The sequence below is a fragment of the Hoplias malabaricus genome, chromosome 3, assembly GCF_029633855.1.
Source record: "Hoplias malabaricus isolate fHopMal1 chromosome 3, fHopMal1.hap1, whole genome shotgun sequence".
Classification (NCBI taxonomy): Eukaryota; Metazoa; Chordata; class Actinopteri; order Characiformes; family Erythrinidae; genus Hoplias; species Hoplias malabaricus.
The window spans coordinates 36,092,520-36,113,291 of record NC_089802.1 but is presented as its reverse complement, the minus strand read 5'-3'; the positions used below and the strand labels follow the sequence as shown (position 1 = coordinate 36,113,291).

At 37.4% G+C, this 20,772-nt stretch overlaps 1 protein-coding gene across 2 annotated transcripts in view; it reads left to right on the top strand.

The window, feature by feature from the left end:
- The window catches only part of plce1 (phospholipase C, epsilon 1), a 105,008-nt gene that overhangs the window by 67,343 nt on the left and 16,893 nt on the right, over positions 1-20,772 (top strand). For both annotated transcript variants that reach the window (XM_066664983.1, XM_066664982.1), the window contains 15 exons: positions 3,909-4,116; positions 4,465-4,587; positions 4,673-4,809; positions 6,307-6,545; positions 8,128-8,189; positions 8,379-8,544; positions 9,909-10,016; positions 10,107-10,223; positions 10,375-10,533; positions 12,078-12,201; positions 15,067-15,176; positions 15,552-15,669; positions 18,015-18,146; positions 19,538-19,831; positions 20,271-20,434. In XM_066664983.1, coding sequence (XP_066521080.1) covers positions 3,909-4,116; positions 4,465-4,587; positions 4,673-4,809; positions 6,307-6,545; positions 8,128-8,189; positions 8,379-8,544; positions 9,909-10,016; positions 10,107-10,223; positions 10,375-10,533; positions 12,078-12,201; positions 15,067-15,176; positions 15,552-15,669; positions 18,015-18,146; positions 19,538-19,831; positions 20,271-20,434 — 2,261 coding nt within the window. The remainder of the gene's footprint in view (positions 1-3,908; positions 4,117-4,464; positions 4,588-4,672; positions 4,810-6,306; positions 6,546-8,127; positions 8,190-8,378; positions 8,545-9,908; positions 10,017-10,106; positions 10,224-10,374; positions 10,534-12,077; positions 12,202-15,066; positions 15,177-15,551; positions 15,670-18,014; positions 18,147-19,537; positions 19,832-20,270; positions 20,435-20,772) is intronic.

The following is a 20,772-nucleotide window of genomic DNA, read 5'->3' as shown; positions in this document are numbered from 1 at the left end:
AAACAACAAAGAGAACACTAAACGATGAAGAGCACGAGCCGAAATGAGGATTGCTCTATTCCTGCTTTTAATCACTTAAGATGGAAAGGTCTCCAAACTTGGTAGATGGCTAAATGCATTACCGAAAGGGCTACAGAACAAAACAACTATAGTTACAGTGAATTACAGTAAATTAAAACTTACAAACAAGTTCAACTTCATCATTGTACAAGCACCTGTCATTTTTTCTCCCCTCAAACACACTGTTCCACATTAAAAGATGTTGAGCTTAGATCTGTCTCTCCCCACAGTCGTAAACGTTCCCTTTAAGGACGTACTTACTTTTTTTGTTTCAGGAAATACAGTCCATCTTTTATACAATGTGTATGGGAAGGGAGTTTGTTTTTTCCAGTTCATAAAAATAAGCCATTGTAACAATTGGGGTGTGTTGCAAGGGCCAAAGGACATGGAAGTAATTTCAGAAATGTATTTATTATTAACACTGAGAAATACACAGAGCAGGAATAAAAAATTAAAGAAATTAACAAACCAAGCAAAGACTAATGTTAGATAAAACACTGGCCAAAGGAATTACTAAAGGCAGAGATAAACAAAGACAATAACAATTGACAGCATTAGACTATAAACTAGAACAGACACAGCATAAACTATGTACTAATCCTCGCAGAGATAAATAAACTCATATATAGAACATACACAACAGGAGTTTGGCTACTGGTTAAACAGACAAGTAATAAATACTAAAACTATACACTGAACATGCTAGAGATGGGGTGACAGAGGACTAAAAGGTTAACAGATTTAAGAGAACTTTACTAAGGGACCTAAATACAAAGGAAATATTAACAAAAGTCACAGGGATACTAAGAACTAAGACTCTAGAGACAGAAACAGGCACACTACTAAACACAAAGAAGACTACAGACAAATTTACAAATAGGACTAAGCTAAACAAAGGAAGATACAAGCACTAAAACTCAAAAAAACACAGAATAAACCTAAAACAAGAAAGACTAAGACAAGACTAAGAAAGTACAGCTCTTCAGAATTGCGACAATCTGAAATAGCAGACAATCAGGAAACTAGGGCACTGGCGATAAAATGAAGCACAAAATAAGACACAGCAGGAACCTAATCGAGACACAAGACACAATACGAGGAAAAGATAATTACATGACCAGGGGAACACAAGGGCAGGAAGATCAAGGAAGACAATCGCGAAAATGAACAGAACTAAAAACAGAACTGAGTACATGTTACAGCCGAATATGGAGTTCCAATATGTTTGCACTAAAAGACAGGTCCAGAATATATGACGTAATTTGGCTGGGGCTTGAAGGCATTTGTCACAGTTAGGGTCTACATTACTATAAATTCTAGAAAGTTTAGCTTAGATCCTGTATATTCAATGCATGAGTTTACATTGTATTACCCCATGTAAGGAGATGTACAATCATGTGCTAATATTGCTTGCCAAGTCTCCCCAGATAAATCTTGTCCTAGGCCTTCAGCCCATAGTGTTTAACCATAGAGTGAGATGGCTGAAAAGCAAGAAGACTTGTAAAGATTATAGATACAACACCTTTGAAAGTTGTAGGAAAAGATTAAAAGAATATATTCAAAGGTGACTGATGTGGTAAACATGGAAAGTAAATTTTTTTTTCTTTGTGGACTTGAAGATAAAAAAATGGGATAATAGGGAAGCTTGTATTCAGCAGAGAGTTGCTGTAAAGAGACAAAAGATCCTTCTGCAAATAAATTTGTTACTGATTTGATACCATGGTCATGCCAGATCTTTAAAGACTCAATCTTGTAGAGAAAAAGGAAATTGTGTATTAGCATGAGGTGGTGTAGATAACGGGAGAGACTGTATAACAAAATAATTACTTTTGGTACACAAAATGACTCAATACATACTTTAACTGTAGAGTTTATAATAGCAAGCTAGACTTTTAGTTTAACTGATGCATTCAGGCCTTTTACATTGCAACTTGTAAATGTAGTAGACCCCCAGAACTAAGTGACTGTTTGTGACTAGCCACAGTCCTCAGTCATCTGCTGCCGTCGCGTCTGTTGCGCAGACCTAACCCCAGTCTGGGAGAGTGGACAGACGATAAAATCTTTTCACTGCAATGTTGTACTTGTATAACTTTGTATGTGACAATAAATTGAATCTAATCTAATCTAAGCTAATAGTCACATTTAAACAATATCTAGGTATGTTTTTTTTCCATGGAGTTCCCCCTGTGTAATTCATGTTTGTACTGAAATCAGTGAGGAGGTACTAAGTATAAGTAGATCGACCAAGCCGGCACTTCTAGGAAGATATTAACGTGTTCAAATGACTGGTGATTTGTAACTCGAGTTGTTTAGTTTTGTAGCACTTTCAGTATGTGTTTACTTTCATGCAGTTAACAGACGCCAAAATTTGGAGACATTTCCACCTATAGTAATCTATAACAGCAAAAAGATGTCAATAGTTCCCACCTATGGACCAATAGCAATATCCTCATCTATGTTTGTGCTTTTCAATGTTTGAAGTTTTCTCCGTTGTAAACTCCAGATGGCGTTTATCTGCCATGAACACAGAGAGAATAAGCCTAGCATACTGGATGGAGACACTTTTTTTTAATAGCCATTTACTGACATCAAGGTTCATAAACACATTAGACAGGTTGATGAAACAGGATGGATTAAACATGTTGGTCAAATGGTTAAACTAAGACAAAGGTCAATATCTTGTAAGATCTGAGGTGTAATATTGCAGATTGATTTGGTTCACAATTTGGCAAGTACCAGGTCAATGTTACTCTTTCTATGTGTAACAAATGATTATTAATTATTTTTAATATGCTTTAGTATATTATTAATTGTTAATATACAGATTGCAAAACACTTATAAAGTGTAGTAGTCTTCTAAAGTGGTACCAAGATATGTTAGGTAGTAAAACTGTCAACAAATAATTGCTGTGAACTACTACTGCACAGTGGAGAGCAGAAATCATGTTAAGGTTTTAAAAGATTTTATAATAAGTAAGGAAAAACCACAAATTGGTGCATAATAATACAGCTTTTCTGTGGAGTAGTAGCTCCAGCACAGTTCATGCAGCAGGAGATCAGTAATGTCTTTTTGGATTGGGAAGAAAAGCTCTCCCATGGCACTCTTTGACCCAGTGCAGCTGTTTCAGTCTACTGTTGAATGTGATTTTGTTGTGTGCAGAGTTTGATGCATTATCTATGATAGCAAGCAGCTTATTGAATGTCAGTTATATCTGTCGCAAATTCCAATGTCCAGTTTGACTCTTACAACAGAGCCAGCATTCTTGATCATTGAATTTTAAGTAAGACATCAAAGAATTTTGTCAGTTCAGTGTGTAATATGATGCACACATGAAATATGTGCACCAATTTTCTGGTTACAATAATCAACAATAAAACAATACAAACAATAACATGGCAATTCAAAAGCAATTAACCCCAAATATGTCTATTTTCTAGATAACATTAACTGTTCATCAAGGACAACACAATAATAACGCTCTCATTTACCGTCATAACGATCTGCCAGTATTGCAGCCCATGTTGTAATGGAGAGTTATTGCATTATCCTGGATGAACCGTTAATAATAACTATAGAGTAAATATTTTAAGGTTTGTTGTTTTTGAAGTATTTGAAGTAAAGGAAACAGGAATATGGTGCACATTATGTGTGCGGCTGTTTTAACTACAGGTCTGACTTGCTTTTCATGCGAGGACAGTTCTATATCATGAGTGCAAGGAGGTTTTGTCTTTACACAAATTGGTTTTCCCTGCCCCTATAGTCTGCTAAATCTGTGCCTTTCTGTCTGTGCTTTAATGGTTATATTTTTATTATATCATACAGTCATTTGTGTTTTGTGCATCTGCAGGGGACTTAACTTCCTTTGGAAACTCTGGCTCGCTCTCCTTATCCAGCACCCAATCCCCCGGACCTTCCTCCATCTATGCCTCTGCCTCTTCTTCCTCTGTCTCTTCATCTTTCTCCTCTTCCTCTTGTTCCTCTGCTACAAGCAACACCACCCCAACTCGCCCGCACTCCTCGCCCATCCTTGCCTCCAATTTCAAAAACCAAACTGGGTAAGTGAACTCAGTAACAGATCTGTGCATTTGTTTTAGCCCAGTGTTTGACGTTTAATTTGTATTCACTAGTTATTATACTTTTAATTCTATAGAAATCTCCAAGTACAAAAATGAAGAATAATAAAATATGATTTTAAGGGAAAAGCTGTAATAAATAATAAATACAATAGTATACAATTTTAATAGTAATGTTTAATAATGCTTTGATAATATGAGATTTTGGATTATTTAAAAAAAATTTGGTGATGTTTTAGTGAAATTTTAAGAATGTCAACAAAGTATTTCTTTGTTCAGTTGTAGTAAAAAACTCTCTCCATATATCCTCTCCCCCTTCCCCTCCTCCAGGACATGGAGCAGTAGGAGTTGGCATGGTCGAGGTAAAGGCTGTTTCCAGGGGTTTCAGAACCTCACGCTCTCAGACAGTGTCTTGAGCTTCATTGAGTTTGTGGAGCTTTTCAAGGCTTTCAGGTGCTGATCTGGTTCTTCCGGTACTGAACAAGCCCTTGTCTGACTAGTCCACTTAATGTGTGTTAACACTTCATATCTCCTGCAGTATTCGCAGTCGTAAGGACCTGAAGGAACTATTTGACACCTATGCTGTTCCTTGCAGCCGCTCAGGCCTAGACTCTGTTCCTCTGTACACCACACTGAGGATTGATGACAAGGTTATCGGACTACAGCCTGATCTCGGTCTGTGCTATTTTTCACTTTGTGTTCTTATTGTACATTTCTTTATTAATCTGCTTAATTGTGAACTTGTGTCTTGGGGATGCACAGCAGTACAACAGAACAGTACTGGGATCTTAACCTTATACCCTCTTGTTGCACTAAATGCAACATGCTGCTCTAAATGTAGCTGTGCAGCAGTCTGCAGCGATATCAGAGGATCAATGTACTTTATGTAAATTTAATGTGTCTGTCATACACTGTCGTATATTATCACCCACTCCTAACTCCTTTTGTCATATATTCTGCAGCTTATTTTTGAACCTTCCAGTTCCACCTTAAACAGCACCTGACATTACTGCAACATTTAAGGTGGAACTGGAAATTAACTAGCTACCAACAGAGACATCAGTATACTACTACTACTGATGTTTAATGCTTGTTATAACGAAAAGGGTCATAATACATAAAAACTACATTACACTAAGATAATACAATTGTAATCAATTATAATACAATTACTATTGTAATGAATTGTATTGAAAACAGGCCCCCTATCCCTATGCAAAACAGAGAAATGATTCAGACAAATTCTGAATATTGTTAATAGTGGTGTGTAGAAGCAGATAGGCCAGGATCAGTTAAATTTTGTTTTATAATGTAGTTAATCTTCAGAGTTTGTGTTGCTTAGGTCGGGATATAAATCATTGTACAAAATATGGGTTGCTTGGAGAAAAGTTTGAAAAACACTGCTAGACTTACAATGTATTAAATGTCATTTCAAATAATAAAGAACCCACTGGTGGTGTAATGGATCACAGATTTGTGATGCATGCAAAGCCTCTGTGAAAACAAACTGAGCTGTGAGTGAATAGAGCACATAGATAAAACCGTTATGAATTGTAAATTTGTGCCACGAGCAATGGCGTTATCGAGCACGGCACTCACTCTGGTGTCAGTGGAGAACAGATTTCTATCTGTGTGAGACATGGGGTCTCATAGAGACACAGGCTGAAGGTCAAAAGGAGAAATCTAGCAGTAAATTCACCTCAGAGCACTGAACTCCACTATTTTAATGTGTAACATAATGAAAGAAAATGAAATGGAGCTGTCACTCCTCTGAGCTGCTACTTCACAAATAGACCATGTCAAAATAAAGTCACTAACACAAACGAAGCAGTAACACAAAATACTGCAGTGTCAACCCTGGACTTTGGGGCCCTGGGGGCCAATTGGGACTCAAGGAACTGCTGTACTTGCACGTCTCTGACCCTTTCTCTGATCTGGTTTGTTTGGGACTCTCTTTGGTGTGGTTTGATGCATGTTCACTGTGATGTTGGGGAATATGAACTGAAAATATCACACTCTATGTCAACTTGTTACTGAGAGTACAAGACTCATAACAGTACATTCCCCTATGTCTGTAACATAAATCTATACCAAAGTAAACATTTACAACAAAGTCCATTGTTTGAACTTTATTTATGCTGAATCTGAAAATAAGTTTTTACCCCTCAACAGACCTCCTGACCCGTAATGGCTCGGACCTTGGACTGTTTATCCGAACTCGTCAGCAGATGTCTGAAAACCAGAGGCAGATTTTGGATGCCATTGCTGCGGCTAGCATCATGAGCAACGGTACGGGTGTGGAGAATGCCTCACTCGGGGTCCAGGGCCTTGCCATCCCACAGCTCAATGATTTCCTTGTCAACTGCCAACAAGAATTTCTCACCTACGATGAGATACTCAGCATCATACAGGTCAGACTAACAGCTTTTCTTAGAACTAACTTTTCTTAGAAGGCATCTCAAGACTTTATATCTGTATTGTATCATGCTACAATTTTCTTTAAAATGTTTAAATTTAATATGAACCTTATGAAGAAGTGTCTTGTGTGATCCCTTATGATCCCTTTTATACGAGTATGTACAGCAAAGTTGGTGCATTATTAAAAACGTGATTCTACACCATAGGAATTTAGTATAAAAGTTAACTGGAATAGTCAAGTATAGTCGTGTTTCCACTGTATGCTATCGACTCCGTTTGACTCAACTGGGCTCAGCACGGTTCGACACGCTTTTCTCCCCCACAAAATGTATCTGGTGACATTGTAAAACCCATTCTCTGACAGAAATTACAGGCTTAGAAAACCACAACGGCAGCTGTAACATTAGGCACTGTTTACTTGCCCTTTATTTGCTTGTGGATTTTGTTTTTTTGAAATGAACAGTTTTTCATTGGCCACGAATCCAAGATGCATTTGAAACTCTGCAGTAAAACATGGCATAATTTTACAACCTATCATTGAGTCAGATAAAACAAATGTGGTCACTTCTGTAACTTCAGTAGGTGAGAGGTAGGTGAGCCATAAAGCTATGCTTACAGATCACCAATAAATCGATTCCCCATACCCTCTGTGACTGGGTGAGGAGGTCTGCATTCCTGGAGGAGCTCAGAATCATGTTGGGAGGAGCCCATTGAGGTGGTTCAGGCATCTAATTCATGAGTTACAGTCACATGACTTTTTTATTTATTTTTTTTGTGGGTGAAGTATTAGGGACTGATTGTCACAGAAGCAGACTACGTTTTTGTGTCAGGGCAGTAAAGACGGTAAAGACCGTTACATTTTAATCATAGGATCTAATGGGAAACTGTTAGCACGTTAGATTCCAATTTAGGAGGGGAAGTATGGCGCTATTTAGGATGCAGCCAGAGCTCCTATAAAGACTGACACAGATGAACAGTGTTCTTTTTACAAATGTGATGTGGATAAAATGGGTTAGGGATCCATACTTATATTTATTTTATTTTAGCATCTAAATGATGTCTAAAATTATTGACAGAAAAAATTTAAACATCACAGTTTTTTTTTAGTCATGTGTTTGAATAATGAGTAGGTCCTTAATATGGCAGCTACTCTACATAATGACATCACCATCCCATACTATGGATTGGGTTGCCTTCTGGATGCCTCCTGCTGGAGGTATAATATAAAGGCCCATGGGGTGACCCAGGGCTTACTGGAGGGATTATATATCTCTTGGCAAGCCTTGGAACGCCTGGGATCCGTCAAGAGGAGCTAGAGGAAGCTGCAGGGACAGATACACTTGGGCTTCATTGTTCCCACTGTTGCCTCAGCAACCCTGGAATGGATTAAGCAGCCAAGAATGTCATGATGATGATTATTCATTTTGTGAGGGGTTAATGCTGAAGCGTATGATGCTTAAATTTAAATTCCCTTCTCATGTAACAGCTCACAAAATAAATTACTAAAAAACAACCATCAAGAAAAAAAATGCTCTGATGTATTTACCAATTTAGTTTATTTCCATTTTACTTCAGAAATTCGAGCCCTCCTCCAGTATGCGCCAGATGGGTTGGATGTCCTTTGAAGGCTTCGCCAGGTTGGTTTTTCAGATTTTGAAATGCTGTGCACACAACTGATGATTCCTATACCCAGACATGACAGGCAGAACCTTAAGCTTATGCTTAACATTACATTGATATTATAGGCTTTTAACACAGAAAAAATCAGTTGTAAAATATTTTAAACAATTGTACAAAACATATTTTGCTCAAACTTTCTGTTCCAGGTTTCTGATGGACAAAGAAAATTTTGCCTCCAAGAATGAGGAGTCTCAGGTGAACCTGGATGAGCTGCAGTTTCCTCTGTCTTATTATTATATTGAATCCTCACACAACACATACCTCACTGGCCACCAGCTCAAAGGGGAGTCCTCTGTGGAACTCTACAGTCAGGTATGCACACAAACATACAGAGAGAGTGAGATTGTGTCAGGTGGATCAGATATGCTGCATTCAATTTGTTTAAATTATGTTATACAGTCCTATATTTGACTGTAAATAAACAATAAGACAATATTTCAAATGTTGAAACTGGGAAAGTTTATTGTTTTTAAATTTTATTTTGGCCCATTTTGAATTTGATGCCTGCAACACACTGCAAAATGTTTGGATGGTGAGCCAAAGCTGGGAAGGTTTTATAATGCTACAAAAAAAAAGGAGGTTGGCAGTAGGTCAGAGGCAGTCTTTCAGAAATAAAGATCGACATGAGTAAACATTGAAATAACTCAAGTGTAAAGTTTCTCAACTTAAAAATAGTAAAGAAATTGGATATCTTCTTAGTAAAGAGTCCAGGAGCTAAATTAGTCCAGACCTGTCATCCACTGAAAACCAACTGATGCATTATGAAATACAAAATGAAATGCTGTAACGTAGAACCTGAGCTGTTTGAGCCGCATAAATCCTGTAAGAAGCAAGAATCAAAAAAATTTTACTTTCAAAAATACATCCACTGGTCTCCTCAGTTTCCAAAAGCTTAGATTGTTGTTAAAAGAGATGCAGCACAGTGCCACAACATTTTTTGGAAAGTGTTGCTGACATCAAAATGAAAATGTTCACATTTTTTTTCAAAAAACTATACACTTTCTCAGTTTTGACATTTACTTATTGTCTTTGTACTTTTTAAAGTAAATATAGTCTTTAAATAAGTTTCACATCTTTAATTTTAGTTTTCATTTACATGTTACATGTGATTTGTCATGAAAGTGTTTTGCAGCTGTTAAAAGTGACGTTCATGATTGTAATTAAAAAAAAAAAAAAAAACATATTAGAAGATTCAGACATTTCCTTAACATTTGCTATATCTCCATAGTGTTTGCGGGCTGGAAACCTGTCTACATTATGTTTACAAAGCCGATATCAGTAAATGAGTAAAAAACGAGGTTTGATAAAACATGCTAGGCTTCATCTTTCTCTGTTCATGGAAGAAAAACAGCAAAGAGCCCTCCATACATTGAAAATCCTGAAAAGAGATGAGGAATATTGCTTTATTCAAACTCCAAAACTGCATGAAAGTAAAGATCGAAAGTGCTGCAAGTTTCTGTGGTGATTCAAACAGTGAATAAAAACAAGTTAAATTTCAGCCATGTATGAACATGTCGTTTTTCTCCTCAAAAACTGCACCTTAAAAGATGCTGAGCTTCTGAATGTAAACAAACCAGAGAGAACTGGTACGCCACAAACGTAGATGTTTCCTTTAATGATCTCTTTAAGAAAACACCTACACTAAACTTGTGCTGATCTAATGGCTTGTTTTACAGGTGCTATTGCAGGGCTGTAGGAGTGTGGAGCTTGATTGTTGGGATGGAGATGATGGAATGCCTGTTATTTATCATGGACACACACTTACCACGAAAATACCCTTCCAGGTCAGAAAGTCAAATTGTTAAGCCAAAAAACATCTTTTTTATAGTTCATTTCTTATGGTCTTTCTCATGGACCTCTTTGTACTCCTATAGGACGTAGTGGAGGCAATTAATCGAACAGCATTTGTAAACTCTGAGATGCCTGTGATCCTGTCCATTGAGAATCACTGTTCTCTGATTCAGCAGCGAAAAATGGCTGACATTTTCAAGGTGTGTCCTCTTTGCCTGCTTTGTGGAATTGCGGGAATGCTCTTGCTTTTCTATTTTTATCTTTGTCTCTGTCTTAACTGCTGTGATAAGGACTGTCCAGGGTCAGAAAATTCCTGCAGAATGACCTCAGTTGCTTGTTCTTGGCTCAAAGGCTGTGTTTGGAGAGAAGCTGGTGACCAAGTTCCTGTTCGAGAGTGATTTCTCAGACGATCCGCTGCTGCCATCACCTCTGCAGCTGAGGGGCAAAATCCTCCTCAAAAACAAGAAGCTCAAAGCCCATCAGGCTCCTGTGGATATTCTGAAACAGAAGGTGGGGTGTTTATTCACATACATACATTCCTGTGCAAATAAATATGGGAAAACTTTAATCTTTGATGTTTTTACCACAAATATTTTATAGAATATTGTAAAAAGTTTTGCAGAAAGTTTTTTATTCTTGTTGTTTATTAAAGAGGAACAACCAGATCTTACTACTTCTCCTTTAAAAAAAAATTCTGCAAACATTTTAATTTATAAAGGGATGATCATGAAAGGGACATTCTGACTCAGTTACTTTAACTGATTAATTCTTTATTAAAAGATTAATAGGGCAGCACAGTGGCGCAGCTGGTAGTGTCGCAGTCACACAGCTCCAGGGACCTGGAGGTTGTGAGTTTGAGTCCCCCTCCAGGTGACTGTCTGTGAGGAGTGTGGTGTGTTCTCCCTTTGTCTGCGTGGGTTTCCTCTGGGTGACTGTCTGTGAGGAGTGTGGTGTGTTCTCCCTGTGTCTGCGTGGGTTTCCTCTGGGTGACTGTCTGTGAGGAGTGTGGTGTGTTCTCCCTGTGTCTGCGTGGGTTTCCTCTGGGTGACTGTCTGTGAGGAATGTGGTGTGTTCTCCCTTTGTCTGTGTGGGTTTCCTCTGGATGCTCCCGTTTCCTCGGGAAAATGGGTGAACAAGATATAAATCAAGTCAAATATTTCTGTGGAAGTAGGTTAGCTCAGTTTATTCTGTCGTTTCACGTAATCCCAGACAGACACTGATGTTGGGATCAAGGCTTTGTGGGTGCCATATCAGATGCCTCCCTGATGGTGTGCATGATGGATAAGTTGATGGATAAGATGGCCTGCATTTTTCTGCATTAAGGACACCATAAATCCTGACAAAATCTCCCACTCTATTTGCTGAAAAGCAGCCCCAAAAAGGAAACCTGCTTTCAGAATTTGGCTCCTCAGTCCAGAACACCAGCTGCCATTTTGCTGGACCCCAGTTCCAATTTTTATTTATGCATAGTTAAGTCACTTGGCCTTGCTTTCGCATTGAAGGTATAGCTTTTTCCTGCATTTTTTCCATTAAGGCCATCTGTCTAAGGTCCTTGATGTTGCCTGTTTCTATGCGCTTTTTCAAAAGAACAGCACATCTTGAAACCCCGGTCTGCACTGAAATCTTTTTTCTGGGAGTTGTCCTTGCAGCTTGTTACTGTGCTCAGTTTTGCCATGTTGTATGAGGTTTGTAGCAAAGTTTCTCTGTTCCTCACCCAGATTTAAGCCAACAAATGAAAAACGATGAGTATTATTACCTGTTTGATTATGGTCAAATATACAGCTGAAAATAATCCTACAATATCCCTGACTTTGTGCAAGTTTACATAGACAGATTGATGCTTCGTTGAAGTTAAAGTTTATCTATTAACACATGCATTTTTAAAAAGCTTTCTTACTTTGCAGCATTTTTCCCAACACCTGACAATTTTGTTTTTTGCACAGTACTGTAAACAATGTAGGATTGTAAATCATTTAAATAATGCGAGATATTTTTATGGGGAGCTGTAGTCTTTCTCCTAATTCTTTCTATTTTAATTGTCATTTATTTTAAAGGCACTACAGTTGGCACACATGCAGGCTCAGGCCAGCAGTGGCTCACATGGTTGTCTTGGTAACCATGATGAGGAAGAGGAGGAGGAAGATGAATATGACTATGACTATGAGTCATTGTCTGATGGTAAGTATGATCTTCACTACTGAAAAATAAAGGTGCAAAGCAGCTCATAATCATGTCATGTAAATCTTTTAGTAGCATCTCTATCTCTCTCTCACACACACACACACACACACACACACTTAACAATCACTGGATTGAGAAAACCTACCTTGTATCTATTATCATTGTCCATCATCTCCACTGACCATAAAGGAGCACTTTGTACTACAGACTGTAGTCCATTCTTCATACATTCTTATCTTCATTTCACCCTGCTCTTCAATGGTCAGGACCACTACAGGTGGATCATTCTCAGCATTGCCGTGACACTGATGCTTGCTTTCTTATCCCCATTTCATCCTCCCCTACAGGACCCCCCACAGAGCAGTTATGATTTGGGTGGTAGGTCATTCTCAGTGCTGCAGTGACACAGATGTGGTGGTGATGTGTAACTGTGTGTTGTGCTGGTGAGAGAGGGTCAGACATTGCAGGGCTGCTAAAGTTTTTAAAGCACTCAGTGTCACTGCTGGACTGACAATAGTCCACCAACCAAAAATATATCGCCAACACATGGGGGAATAAGTAAGTATTCAGAGAAACAGGTGGAGAGCAACATGTAATTGTAGAACTACAAAAAGCTCCTGTATGGTCAGTGGTTGATCATATATATATATATATATATATATATATATATATATATATATATATATATAGTGGTGGACAGTAATAAAGTTACTGTACTTGAGTATTTTTTGTGTGCCTATAATTTACTGGAGTATTTTATATTGGGAGACTTTTTACTTTAACTTCACTACATTTCAAAATCAAATCTCTTACTCTTTACTCCACTACATTATGAAAATCTGTCACTACTTTTGTCTCATGCGTGTATAAAAAAATGTAAATTTGAAAAAAACAAAAGGACTGCATAATCACACCATTAAGTTACAGCGCACACTTTGTGGATTGGCCTAGACAGAGCTGTCCAGTTCATTGTCAATGCAGCAGAATCCTAACTTGCCTCAGCACCCTTGTTGTCATGCATCGTTTTGTGAATTTATACAAACTCTTTCTATGTTTTGGCGAGTTTATGAACAAAGGCCTTCAATGCTTAAGTTATTTATTTGTTATTATTAAAATTAAACTTACATTTCACAGCAGTTGGGTTCTACATAATGGACAAATTTGCCTTCGGTGTTTTATGCTTTAATAAATAACAGTGTCAGACTAATTAATGTCATTGTATTAAAATATTGGTGTAACGAGTGCCTTTGAAGTATTATTTCCTAAAAAGTTTTGAATAATCAAGAGTCTTACAAAACTTATCATATGGAATTAGAGCCATAATAAATCATGATACATTTACTTTTGATACTTAAATACATTTGAATCAAATGGAGAACTTATACTGGATTTTACCTTGGTTATCTGTACTTTAACTCAAGTACATGATGATATGTGTGTGTGTGTGTGTATGGCTGTGTAAGAGATAATGTGTTAAATAAAGAACACTGCCTTTTATTTCACTCACCTTTATTGCTATGTACCTCTGCTTTTTTCCCCCTTTGTTCTTCTGTCATAGCTGATCTCCTCAATGCTTACACCACATCTTATTTTCAGGAAGGTAAAACCAGTGTGTTTCTGTAATTGTGTGTGCCTGCGGGCAATGTGTTTGTTGGTACCTGTAGTGTATACTTATGGGGGGTGCGTATGTTTATGAGCAGTGTGGTCTGTATGCTGGAAGCTTGTGTAGTTTAAGTGTTGTTGTATTCACCAAAAGAACATCTGCTATTTATTTATTTATTTTATTTTATTATTATTATTATTATTTTATTTATTTATTTATTTATTTGCAGTATCCTGAATATAGCAGCATTTGTTTTTTGGGGACTATACAGAATTCATTTTTGGAATCACCACAGAACTTTGTAAACTACCTTGTAAACAAAAAAAAAAAAAAAAAAAAAAGCAGATTTGTATTATCATTGCTTCTGTACATTTACACGGTTTGTACCTTTGGTGACCAATAATATATCTCAACATTATCAAAGAGTAAAAGGTAACTAAATATCTTTAAAAAAAAAAAAAAAAAAACTTTTTCATTCACAACATAACTTTTTCGCTTTTAATTCTAAGAATATTGCTTGGAATAAATGGGGACTTAATCATTCCTTTTTTTTTTTGGGACGTTCAAAAAGATAGAAATGAATATATTTGGACATTTTGAAAAGTACTCCCTGTTTTCTTTAAGGCTATAGCCATGTTAGGATAATATAAAGACGGTTTGTGTGGTGTGTAAACATTAAGTTGCCCCCTCCCCTTCGACTCAGTTCACAGTGTTTTCAAAATGATGTGACCTTGCCTGCAGCACTGGCTCATCAGAGGGAAAATACAAAGACATCTGGTTTCTCAGGCCCTGATGTTCCCTTGCTCAAAATGAAAATTGTATTTTTTGCCTTTTTTCATTTAATGCAGCATAAAGAGTAAGAATGAAAGATTAATTGATCTTGTACTGAATTTACAACCTTAAATATGCACAATTTTCAAATCTCGGTTTTGTTTCAAAATTGTGTAGTGATGAACAGCTTGAATACAAATTATTTTCAGCAATGTTGTGCCAACCTGGTGGACTTACTTTGGCTAAAGTTTTAAACATGGAACATGGAAAGTACAACAAAAATGCACAAGATTAGGCATTATTATACACAGGAATTCAAGTTTTCCCTCAGTTCTGAATTTGTTTGTTGAAAATATTGTTGACAACCAACAAAAAACTTCATTATGCATTAAAATCATCTTGGAAAGCAAAGTATCCCCAAGCTTTTGAGTATCAGTGGATGTGTTTGATTTAACTATGCTAACAGGTTGTGTTTTTGCTCCATAAAGATAACATTCTGGATGACAAACCAGAGGGAAGGTTATCGAGTGAGAAACTTCCATACGAGTTTAACGACGAGATGCCGAAGAGGTTTAAGAAAGCAGGGAGCAAAGGAAAGGTAGATATCAGTCTGTCTCTCTCTCTCTCTCTCTCTCCATATCCACATTAGAAACACCATATTTCATACACTGGACACACACAAAAAAGGAAACTGGTAATAAAATATATTTATGTTTTACAAAAATTAGATATACATAACTGGGTTAAAATGCAAATTAAAATAAAATAATGAAACTGAAGTTGGTTTTATGTTAGTCAAATTTTTATAAAAAAAATTATATTCCATCTTAAATTGTGCAGCAGTTATGGAGGGGGAGAAATTCGATTTAAACTGAAAGAGATTTTTGGACCATTTTTTGGACTGAATGTTTTCATTTGCTGAAATTATGGCATATTCTTAATACATTGTAATGTAGAGAATGTGTTTGTGTAGATGTTTGACATGGAGCTGGGCGAGGAGTTCTACCTGCCACAGAATGAGAAGGAGAGCAGACAGATTGCCCAGGAACTGTCCGACCTTGTCATTTACTGCCAGGCTGTCAAATTCCCAGGTGAGATAGAGCTTCCTTACATCTGCATTTCAAAAGAAATACATTCACATTCATGACATTAGGTAGAAGGTGAGTTCCTCTTGGGATATCACAGTGACAGGTAGTGTTGGAATCACACAGCTCCAGGCTCACTGTCTGTGAAGAGTGTGGGTTCAGGTTACTGTCTGTAAGTAATTTGGTGTGTTCTCCCTCCGTGTTGGGGTGGGTTTCCTCTGGGTGCTCCAGTTTCTTTCCACAGTCCAAAAACAGATTTGTTAGTTTGACTGACCATGCTAAATTGTCCATTACTATAAGTGCCTGTTGCACTGCAATGGACTGGTAGGTGTCGTACCCATTGGGACCCTGAACTGGATAAACGGTTAGACAATAAATAAAAGGATGAATGAATACCTGTTAAAATGAATGAAAAGAGGCAGCTGTGGTTGGCTCACATTTGAAGCAAGAATGACACTTGGTTTTTTCGTCTCTAAAATGTGAATTTTAAGTGTTTATATCTCCTGAAAAAATTAATACCCTGTACTTTGACTGTTCAAATGAAAAATGAAATATGTAAAACCTGCTTATTTGTTGTTATGGTGTACTGGTAAACACCCAAAGACAGTATTTAGAATGGACTTAATGGCAGGGGCTGGCTAGCTGCTGTACAACTTTGAACTGTCGCATTTCCCAATTTAGAGAACAGCACGAATAGCAAATGTTGAAATCAGTTTGTAAACTCTGAAATTAGTTTAAAGGGTTTTGTCAGTTTCACTAAACTGAACTAAACTATTTAGTTCCTACTTAACCCTGTAATAGGCTTTATTCGTGAGTTAGTTGGTGTCCCCATGAGGTGATATAGCTGGGCTGAGCTGATTGACATTAGACACATCTATTCCTACAATTCTAATAGCTATTGTGTGATTTTGAAAACTTAGCGAAAGATTCTCAGGGAAAAGTATGTTTATTTCAGTACGTAGCTGATTTTCATTATTGAGTTAGAGCTGCTACATGACATTAGCATTCTAAACATTTGAAATGGAATTAAAAGTCATGAAACTTAATGCTTAAATTAAAGGGGAAATAAGGGTCAAAATTAGATCAAAGGATCAAATTGGATTAGAATTAGATTCTAAATTTTCTAAAATTTCTAACACAACACAGACTCATACTCAGTCTGTCTAAACATCCCTGTACACAATGGATGGTTCCAGTGCCTGTTCTTATGAAAGTGAATAAGCCAGAGCTCACATTCAGCATGACGATCCAGGAATAAACAAGCGAGCACAATAACAGTGATTTTTGCATAATTAAACACATTATACAATGCCTGGGTGCCAGAGCCAGTATTTTAAAACCTGTGTAGTAGGGTAGAAAAAGATAATGGACACAGCCTGAGTTTGAGAAACACAGCTCTATGTATGTTAAATGTTTCTCACAGTCTTAATACAGCAAGATGCATTGATTCCTGGGGATTATATATACAGTAAATGGTGTAAACCAATGAAACAAACAGCAGGTTATGGGATCTATAATTGGAAGTAAATGTCCTTCTCAAAGAGATGAGCATCACTTGATCTTTTTTATTTTAATATACGGAACATTTTAAGTACATATAAAAAATAAATAGCATTGTTTACATAATCAAAAAAAACTAGTATTAATGTGTTATAAAACTGTCTAAAAAGAGTGCTGAAAATTATTTTTGGGATTACTACTCAGGATGAATTTTATATTGAGACTATAATCCAGGTGCCCTGTATTTATTATGAGTCTGATCAACTCATACTTAAATAACCCACTCTTACCTGCATTGTAGTGGCCCTGTGGAAGTCCTGACGATTGGGAAACGGGGAAAAGTGCAAATAAATTATGCAGAACACAAGTCTATTCTTCATGTCCTTGTTTTTGAGAAGCAGCCATTGTATCCCACATACTTTGTTGTCAATGGACTGCCTCTATAAGAGTCTACTGCTAAAGAATTGACTCTTTGGTAGTCAATTCCCTGTCACAGTTTATTAGGTGAGCAGATTTGAAGTTGTGTTGTCATGTTTGAAAAAAATATCCTACTAGTTCAAATTTTTATCTACAGGTTCTCACATTGAAAATAAAATGTTATATTTCACTTCCGGTAACAACAATTGCTTTCCGTAAAGCAGAGAGGGGTTCACATATTTGGTAAGCACACCCCACCTGTAACACTCTCAACAATGCATTTACATTAATCTTTAACATGATTACAAAAGTCATTCTGCATAATATATATCTGCCAAACCCCATAAAAGTAAAAATAAAAAAAAATGTAAATTTGTTTGGCTGGAGGTCCTGACATTGTGAACAACTTATCATTGTCTGTGTGTGTGAACTAGGCCTCTCCACACTCTCTCCGTCGTGTTCTGGGAGGGGAAAAGACAGAAAGAGTCGGAAGTCCATCTTTGGTGCCGGTCCAGGCCGAGGGAGCCCTGGGGAGCCTGTGACGCTGGTCCGTGGCCCAGGGAAAGGTGTGTTTGACCTGAATCACACAGGAAAAAGAACACCCACTTAGAGCACCCCTGGGAAAAGTCTGCTTAAATTTCCACTTTTTTTTTTTTTTAAACTGTCCATTGCAAGCACATAAAAATACCTCTTCTCCATGACATTTTTCCACTCTGTGCCTTTAGGCAGAAGAACCGCACATACAGGAATGTAAACACTGATTTTAAGAATAATTTGACTGCATGTGCCTCAGAAACTGTCATCCAGAACAGAATCCACCACTGACAACTCCAACTATTTTCCTGTTGTGCCTCAATTAATGATTTTACAGGAATAATTTAGCATTACTCAACCTAAATTTTGTGTGCTGCATCAGTATGTTGTTGCTGTTTAGTTTTTTTTCCTGTCTAGACAGTTTTAAACACCCTGTTTAAACACTGAAGGATCACAGGATTTGGAACCACCTAAAAACATTGTCCATTTTATCAGCTCTACTTTGCGCTTGTAGTCCGCAGGTTGTTCAGCTTTCACTCACTGCCCACTCTTAAACACAGCTAACACATTGGTCCACTTTCTAATGTAAAGTCAGAGATGGTAGCTCATCTGTTGGTGAACAGTTTGTGTTAGTCGTCCTCTAGTTCAGTGGGCATAAGACGCTGTATGCAGTGACACTGAAGGCTTTAAAAACTTTTTCAACAAATATATCTGATGTATATTTCAATGTAGCCTACACAGCTTGGAAGATTGGAGTCTATGGTCAGTGGAGCTTATAAAATGGACAGTGAGTGTAGATACAAGGTAGGTGATCCTAATTTTGGGCCAGTTTTGCAAACTCCATTGGTATGCATAATCCTAAGTCTCCCCTTAGGCTTAGCCCAGCATTCATAAATTGCTAGTGATGCCTCTGATTTAGTCTGCTAAATGCTGTAACTGTAATTAGCCAGCAAGCTAACTAGCACTCACTCCAATCTTCCAAGCTATGAAGGCTACTAATGTACATCAGATATATTTGTTTTCCTTAACTCCGAAAATGAGAAAGCTCAAGATGTGCTTTTAGTTTAACATTTAACAAGTGATACAGAGTAGTGACTAATTTAACTACGACAAAATAAATCACAAAAGGACCTCTTAAGAAAAATGTAATGAATATTGTAGAATTTTTATTTGTGTGTTCTAGATTAATGGATAGATAGAATTTTGATCCTGAGGGAATGTGCATACAAAAAATATCAGATTTAGAAAGAACAGATTCAGATTCAATGTTGCCACAGGCTTTAATGCCACAGACATAGACCAGGGTTGAATTTATTCCAGTCCGGTGTAGGCCTGAGAGAATATAACTAATAAAAGAAAGAAAGAAAGGGTATAAGCATTAAAAGGCAATGTCACATACTAATCTGTCTGAATATTCCTGTAGCTGGTGTGGATGGTGTCAAGGTAAATTTGGAGGATCAGATGTCTCCTTCCCCTCCCTTGGTCCCATCACTCAGCACCATCATTCGCACGCCCAAGTGTTACCATGTTTCCTCAGTCAACGAGAATGCTGCCAAACGCCTGTGTCGCAGATACTCAGCCAAACTCATCCAGCACACAGCTGGACAGCTGCTAAGGACCTATCCTGCAGCCACACGCATTGACTCCTCCAACCCCAACCCGCTAACCTTCTGGCTCCATGGCATCCAGCTTGTTGCTCTTAACTACCAAACAGATGGTGAGCTGGCTATGCCATTCCATTAACATATATTCTTATAGCTCTTTTACACTGGTCACGAGGCAAATGTAATGTTTGCTGTGTTAATATAGTTTCTGAGAAACACTAAAATCAATGCCGTTCTGTCTTCTTCCAAATTAAATTAGCTGTCGTATTTTAGGGTAGGTTAGGAATATAAAATTATGCACAGAAGCATCTTTTCTGTTTTTTTTTTTTTGTTTGTTTGTTTTTTACCATAAATGCGCATTAGAAATTCTGTCCATCTGCTGTGACATTTTGTCCATATGACTGTTGTTTACTTTTGAGGTTCTGTGTGTATTCACTGAAAACAGAACTAAAATATAGCATTGGATCTGTATAACTCCTGATTTGGTGTGGACCAAGAGAACTGAACTACAACTATTAACTTGCCGTGTGTGTGTGTGTATGCTGTGTGTAGACCTGCCCATGCAGTTGAACTCTGCGATGTTTGAGGCAAATGGTCACTGTGGCTATGTTCTTAAGCCTCCGGTTTTGTGGGAACGCTCCTGTCCACTTTACCAGCAATTCAGCCCTCTGGACCGTGATCTGGAACATATGACCCCCACTATCTACACACTTACCGTAAGAACACACAAATACGCACAATTACTTTACACCTCCAGGCCAGCAACTGCCAAATTAGTTTTGTAGCTGTGAATGAATATTAGATTTTAAGGAATCATTGAATGGTAAATTTAAAATTTACTGGATGAAATTGATTAGACAAATTAGTCATTCATTGACAAAAACATGGAAGAAATCTTTTTTAAACATTCCATTTAGTATTTAATAAAATTAATTAATTAATTCATTCATTCATTATCTGTAACCGCTTATCCAAGTCAGGGTCGCGGTGGGTCTAGAGCCTACCTGGAATCATTGGGTGCAAGGCGGGAATACACCCTGGAGGGGGCGCCAGT